Below are 7313 nucleotides of genomic sequence, written 5' to 3'. Positions count from 1 at the left end.
GAGCTTTGTGCACCACTTTGAAATCCACTAACTTAGCCAAACTCGAAAATTTTTTGCTACAATACATGGTTGTAACTGTATACAGAGTAATGAGTTCTTAATTCAAACGGTTGAGTTAGTTTTTTTAAGAGAAGCGTTGACAACACGTTCTTGCTAGTTAAAATTTACAAAAGTAGGAGAAAAAGTGATTATATATGAAGTGATATTATTAAAGTTTATAAGTTTTAATAAATTTGAACAAACAGTAATGACTGAGTTAAAAAAAAAGTACTTCAAAACGTTACTAATATTTTTCTTTGTTTTTTGGAGTTAAAAAATTCACTTGCTGGTTTGAGGTTCGAATTCTTTTTATTAAAAAAAACTAACCGATAAAAAAATTATTTTTTAAATACTCAAATTTACCTACTTTATACTTGATTTCAAACTTTTCATTTCTTGAAAAAAGTTTCATAGTATCAACAATTAAATTGCCCTATAATACAATTTTGAAATACAATAATTTTATTGGGTACTGATGTTTAATTGCCCTATCTCACTCTTGTACGGTCATTCTCACCTAATTGGTCAAAACGGATAATGAGTTTCTATAGCAGCTACAGTGTTTTGTGTAACATATATAGCCTTACTGATTTTCATAATTAGATCATTGAAAGTGATAATGATCAAATTCTAAATTACTGAATCATAAAGATTCAGACATTATATATGTCATGAATTAATTATCAAGTTTAAACTATTAACTGAACCAACATTACATAATTGACTACACTTCTATAACAAGTTGCATCAGCTTCAATTCAACCACAAGATGGATCAGCTTCAATTCAACCACTATAAATAATCATGTACGAATTATTGTATAAGGATAAGTGGTGCCACTAATTTGGAAGAGCCAAGATTCTAAGGCATTTATTTGGGTGAGTCTTGGCTCTTGAGTGGATGATTAATTTTCCATTTAGCCAATTATATATTGGATTATACATATGTGGTCTCAGTGGAAACACACAAGGACTGCCAAGAAAGACTACACTCATTCTGGAATAAAAATGGTGAGTGTGATTGGCCAGGAATATTATCCATTAATTGGAAGAATATGATGTGGAGTACTTGGGGGTACTGTATAGATTTCATTTTTTATTAGTCACTCAAAAGTATTGTGCCTATTACGCACTAGAAAAGAAAAGTGCTGCTAGGTACGTATTCTGAAGTTTAATTTTGATATCTTGTTATTATAAAAAAAAAAGAAATAATGCTGTGAACAATTAAAAATTACTTTTAAATTGTTCTTAAAATAATTATTATAAAAATAAATATTTTTAGTTACTCCTAACTTCAACCTGATAATTGATATGGGCATGACATGACTAAATTTAACCTACAATTGAGTGGGATTGAAATCATGTTAAACTCATTTTAGCCCCCCAAATAATTCAATTGGGATATTTTCCATAAGCGGTACCAATTATGGGGGTGGTCCTGCTTTTGGTGATCGCACCTGAATCTTACAATAATTGTATATGATGCAATTGGTTGTTCAACCTTGCAGATCAACTATTTGGGCTGAGCAAGCAAAGGACAACGAAACTCTTACAAAAGTAAGTAGGACACTTTACATTGTGTGTCTCCTGTCTAGAACGGTTGTGTCTCTTTACTATCTTTGATGTACTATCCAGCTTGTAGATCTGTAAATGAGAAAGAGATCTTGAATTCAAATTTTAAATATTAAATATTCAAAAGAAAAAAAGAATATTTCATAATGATTTTGTCCTAAGTTTTTCTTCAGAAAAAAAAATACAGAATATATGTGCTCTTAAAAAAAAAAAAATATCAGTACGTGAGTCTTTGATCTGAATGCATTCAATTTCAACCACCGAAAGGTGAAAGAGTTATAACATCAACTACTACCAGTAACAAGAAGTCACCAAATTTTGAGACTTATTCACGGATATTTTTCTTTTGTTGATAAAAAGGGGCCCTTATTCAGGGATATTTGAACTATGAAATGGTGCACGTGAAACTTGTTATGTTTTCACTAATCCTAAAGTGACATATTTATATAGAGTTACGTATATTTTGATTAATTTATTTTTTAAATTCGGTAAACAATAATAATAATAATAATAATAATAATAATAATGCATTCACGTTGAGACGAAACATTCATAAAAACATTCCTACGTTACTCAAATAATTGGACTAAAAATTCAGAAAAATATGGCTCACTCAAATAATTGACATGTCTAGGTTTTGGTGGTCAGGTTTGCATGTTGTAATTAATTAGCCTATACTGACTCGTTAGTGTCTATAAAATTTATGACTATTAGGTTGCTAGTCTCCAAAAAAGGCTGAAAAGGCTAGAGGTGGAAATTTTTTTACAGTAATTAAGTTAAACGCACTCCATTATTTTAATTCCACTTTCTATTAATTCAATAAATTACTTTGAGGCGTCTTATTATCAAACTAATTAATTTGGTATATTACTAGCTAAATGCGAGACCAAGAGTTCGATTATCGAGTCCATGTGCAGGAAAAAATATCTATTCAGAAAACTCAATCCCTTAAATAAATTACTTAGAAAAATACTGAATACACACCCTACTGAAAGCGTTTAATTTAATCATTTGTAACTTTAACATGAACTTCAACCAAAGTAAATTGACCTGTCACTAATAACACACAGGTTAATGGATGCGTAGTTTATACTCTATTTTCATAGCTATAAACCCGAGTTTTGTTTTAGTCAACAGACAAATCCTCCAGCATGAAGGAACTCGTCAAAATATAATTTTATTGCTTACGGAGCACAATTTATATGCGATAAATAAATTCATAAACATGATTTTATATACTACTAATCAAGAGAATTTAGCTTAATCGATTAAACAGAATACATCAATTGTTATAAACTGTTTGACATGTATATTTAATTCTCACATATAAAAAAAAAACTAATCAAGATTAATGAACATGCAATCAAATGAATTTGTAATTTTGAAAATTTTGTCATATATTATGATGTGAAATGAGAGTCCTACGTAATCCAATTTGTGCTGATTCGACTTTGGTTTTCGCGCTCAAAGAAGTAGTAATAAATTGGGGCTTGACTTTTAGGTAAGACGTACTTGCCTCCTTGGATTTTGTTAATTTTATTTTGCTGGATCAGTATTTGGATTTTGGAGTAGTAATAGTCAAGTTACTAGAGTTTATTTATCCTTTGTAGCAGTAGAGTCTATAAAATACTGAAGAATCTGTCATAACTTAGAAGTTTCAGTTGTTAAAAGTTTGTTGGTGTTTGCCTGTTTGGAGTCTTCCTTTAAAGGAATAAAAGGAACTAAATCACTACTAATTCATATGGGGTTAGTATGTTTAAGTTTTGCAGCGTTTTCCAAATAATTTAATTGTTCAAGTGGTCTCATGTGAAACAAAATCAGTAGGTTGATATAAAATACAATTTACATAATATATGAGGATTTTAGTTGACTAATTCCATACTTTCAATTTTTCTAATTGATTTTTTTTTTTTACCTATACTAAGGGAACATTTGCTATAAAGAAATTTTGTTCAAGTCCGAGAATCACCATTTCTGACAACCATGATTTTTAAAAATAATTAAATTTATTTGATTAATCATAAATATTATCATATAAGTTTTATGAGAATATAAAAATAAATAGTATATTTACTATAATATTTAATTAATTACCTCATTAGATAATTTACATGCTTAAAAGAATATAGTTATTTTCAAACTGTCTATAATTTTATTGATCAAAACTATTTTCAAATTTAAATAAACGAGTTCTGAAATGAGTTACAGTAAAGTACTCGATTATTTCTCAAATGAAAATGATCCTATGTATGGGCCGACAGTAGTCTATTTCTAAACTTTTTCCCTCCAATTGTTTGGGCCAAAACATTGTTCTGAAGTGTTGGGTATTCGTGTTGAAGAGTAAGACATTTGAAAGGGTCCAATACAAAAATCTGACTATGAACAGCCCAGACTAATTAAATGTAGTTTATGCTAAATGAATTTGTTTACTTGTTCCATCAAATTGATTAAGATTGTGTTTGGGCTACAGTGCAGACATTGCGAGGTGCCAACATGAGAATATTTATTTTCCACCTTGAACGGACGTATGAACCATTTCTAACGGATACACAAACATGTGTTAAATCCTCTACACAATAACATGTATTATGGAAATCTTGGTATCAAATATGTTATAATTATGCGGATACACAAACATTTGTATTTGCAAACGAAAACAAAGGTAGCCTAAAGTATCTCAACCCTTACTTTTTCGTTGCGCTTGTAATGGCCTGTCAGATTCATATTGGAATTCATGCAAATGTATGTTTGAGACAAGCCACCGGAAAATCAAACATGCTCAAGGCAAACAAAAACACGTAGTACTTTGTAATGATATGCTGAATGAAAAACTACGTACTTTGGATATACGATTTACTTGATTAATTCAGTTTAAACAAATCCTTTTATTTCTAGTTTAGCTAATTTCTTATAAAAAGAAGTTTAGATAATTTAAACAATTTAAACTCTATAAGGGTTTTTTTTAGCAATAATTTAACCTCAAGATTGGATTGCTGTAGTTATTTTTAATTGTCTCAACCTTAATTTGAATAGAAAGGGATTCAAGTCCTCTAAGCATGGTTTGATTTAATCTGAAATTTAGGTATATGAAAAGAAAAACAGTGTTAAACAGTCACTTGACATCTATTGAGTGAGAGAATATTCTATGCGTATATACAAGCGAAAGGCTAGAATAGATGAAGGTGAAAATCCAAGAAGCGAAGGATCTTTGTCCACAAGGATATAATTTCCCGAAATACACACAAGTTCCATATGTACTGTAAAAACAAGTTTCTGCGAAATAGCAAGATTCAAGATACAACAATTCAACCAATCACGTAGAGACTAAAGTAACAAAGTCAACTAAATGAACAAATCGGTTTGTTGCCCTTTGTCGGTTAGGTTCCTTATGCCTTGCTTCTTGGATATGTTGGAATGCTCTGTTCATTCCAGAAAAAGTTTTCTGGATCAATGGCACTCTTAACCTTCACCAACCTTTCAAAATTTTTATTGAAGTACTTGATACCATAAACTTTTCCATCTTCAAAGTTATCCTTACCATGGCTATTGATACCAATATCAAGGTCCCTGTAGTTAAAGTATGCACTCCTTGGATTCTTGGACACAAAAGGGGTCATGTAATTGTGTAGCACTCTAATCTGACTCAAAAAACTTTTTTCCACAGCAGCACCTGGTTCTTGCCAACTCACAGTGTACTGAATCTTGTAAAGATTCCCTGCACGGTGAGGAAATGGAGTAGCATCAGAAGGGACCTCATTCATTTTCCCTCCATAAGGGTTGAAAACAATGCTAACTTTTCCCAATTCAATCATCTTTTTCCATATCCATGTAAACCCATCTTTGGAAATTGGGGTCTGAACATAATCAGATTTCCTTTTGTTGGAATGCACCGAGTAATGATTTCGGTCAAGAAGTGCATTAACTGAGGATCCATCGTTGTAATTAGCCCACCAAACCACAGAATCAATCCACCTCATTTCATGACAAAGCTCTTTTTTCAGTCCCAGCAAAGGAAACTCCTGCCCCAACAATTTGACAAGTTCATCAGCTTCTCCTAGAAACAAAGCCTCAACTGAAGCTCTTATGGTTTTCTTTCCCTTCACAAAATTGGAACTTACAGGTTGTAAGACAAGCCTCAAGTAAAGCCTATCATCTGTGTGTGGGGCAACCTTTTGCCATTGAACAACTAGATCGGTGGCATTTTCCTCCAAAGTCTTGTCAATTTGAAAAACTGTAACATTTTCTGGCACTGGAACAAGTTTAACTGTGTATGATAAGATGACACCAAAACTTGCTCCTCCACCTCCTCTAATTGCCCAGAAAAGATCTTCCCCCATGGATTCCTTGTCAAGAATCCTACCTTTGACATCAACAATTTTAGCATCAACAACATGATCAACAGATAACCCATATTTTCTTATCATGTTACCATACCCTCCTCCACTCAAGTGGCCACCAACCCCTACAGTGGGACAAGCCCCTGCAGGAAAGCCATGAACTTTACTCTTCTCCCAAATCCTGTAATAAACTTGTCCAAGACTTGCACCAGCTTGAATCACAGCAATCTCATTTTGCACGTCCACTGTGACATCTTGAAAATTGAACATGTCAAGGATGATAAAAGGTACCTGGGAGATGTATGAAACACCTTCAAAATCATGGCCACCACTTCTGATTTTGAGTTGAAGGCCAATGCTTTTGACGCACACCACAGTGGCTTGTACTTGGTTTTCACTGAGAGGTGTGACAATGAGTAATGGCTTTTGCGTGGAGGGGGCGCTGAACCTGGCATTTCTAGCAAAGGCTCGAAGAACTGAGGTGTAGGATGTGTTGGTTTGCGCATAGACTATGTTTGAAACATGATCTGGTTGGTTTGTTGTGTGGCTTTGAAGACAATGAAGAAAAGTGTCGTGAATGGACTCTCTTGTTGGGGTAGTTAGAGAGTTAGAGACATGAAGAAGAAGAACAATAACAGAAAGAAATGGTAGGGAATTTGATTTTTCCATTCTGGAATGCTCTTAGTCCATGGTTGGTACGGTTTTATGTCTTCAAGGTTGGACCACACGTGATGTCTTCTTCCTTATGATAATGCAACATAATAATTGAGTTCTGCTGGCATCAATCCAATTGAAGATATTTTAATTCCTACTGATACAGTTTTATCTGATCACTCAATAATGCCAACACTGCGTCAGTGTTTTTCCTATATTTGATCATTTTTATAGATGTGTAGGTGTACTTTTATGCACACAGGTAACATGCGCGCAATTTATATAGTATACATGTTAACACCATTCATCTGCATTTTCATATAAAAATAAAAGAAAATCTGCATGCAATATTAGTTAAAAATCTTGATAAATTATTAAATCTATATATTACGAATAGTAATGCGTAAAACAATAGATATAATATGAAAACCCGCTAAGGAGACTTGATACATTACGCTAACCCAAAATCAGCTAACCACCACACTCTAACCCAAAACCTTAAGACTCAGGTTTATGGGTCTTCTCCTCACTTATATGGTACTCAACCTTTTCATCTCTACCCACCCAACGTGGGACTTCACCTCACACACTTGTAACCCAATACAACAAACAACAAACATGCTATTACTATGCAATTTTTTTTACTGTATTTTTTTATAAAAAAAATATAGCTGAGTTGCGAGTTGCATGTACTAAAGATTAGCATGTTTAA

The 7313-nt window shown here is 32.6% G+C and overlaps 1 protein-coding gene across 1 annotated transcript; it reads right to left on the bottom strand.

Annotated features, from left to right (window-relative positions):
* Positions 1–4736: 4736 nt before the first annotated feature.
* On the bottom strand, positions 4737–6729 carry LOC114421448 (berberine bridge enzyme-like 21). Its single transcript, XM_028387360.1, has one exon. The coding sequence runs from the start codon at positions 6614–6616 to the stop codon at positions 4997–4999; it is 1620 nt and encodes a 539-aa protein (XP_028243161.1). The 5' UTR covers positions 6617–6729; the 3' UTR covers positions 4737–4996.
* Between the last annotated feature and the right edge of the window lie 584 nt (positions 6730–7313).

Source organism: Glycine soja, chromosome 8 (genome assembly GCF_004193775.1).
Source record: "Glycine soja cultivar W05 chromosome 8, ASM419377v2, whole genome shotgun sequence".
Lineage (NCBI taxonomy): Eukaryota > Viridiplantae > Streptophyta > Magnoliopsida > Fabales > Fabaceae > Glycine > Glycine soja.
Note: the sequence above shows the minus strand (reverse complement) of the source record. Positions and strands in the feature narration are given on the sequence as shown.

What these genes read in the sequence shown, in the direction of transcription:
- LOC114421448 (XM_028387360.1), bottom strand. Translation starts at nt 6,616, where the DNA reads ATGGAAAAATCAAATTCCCTACCATTTCTTTCTGTTATTGTTCTTCTT.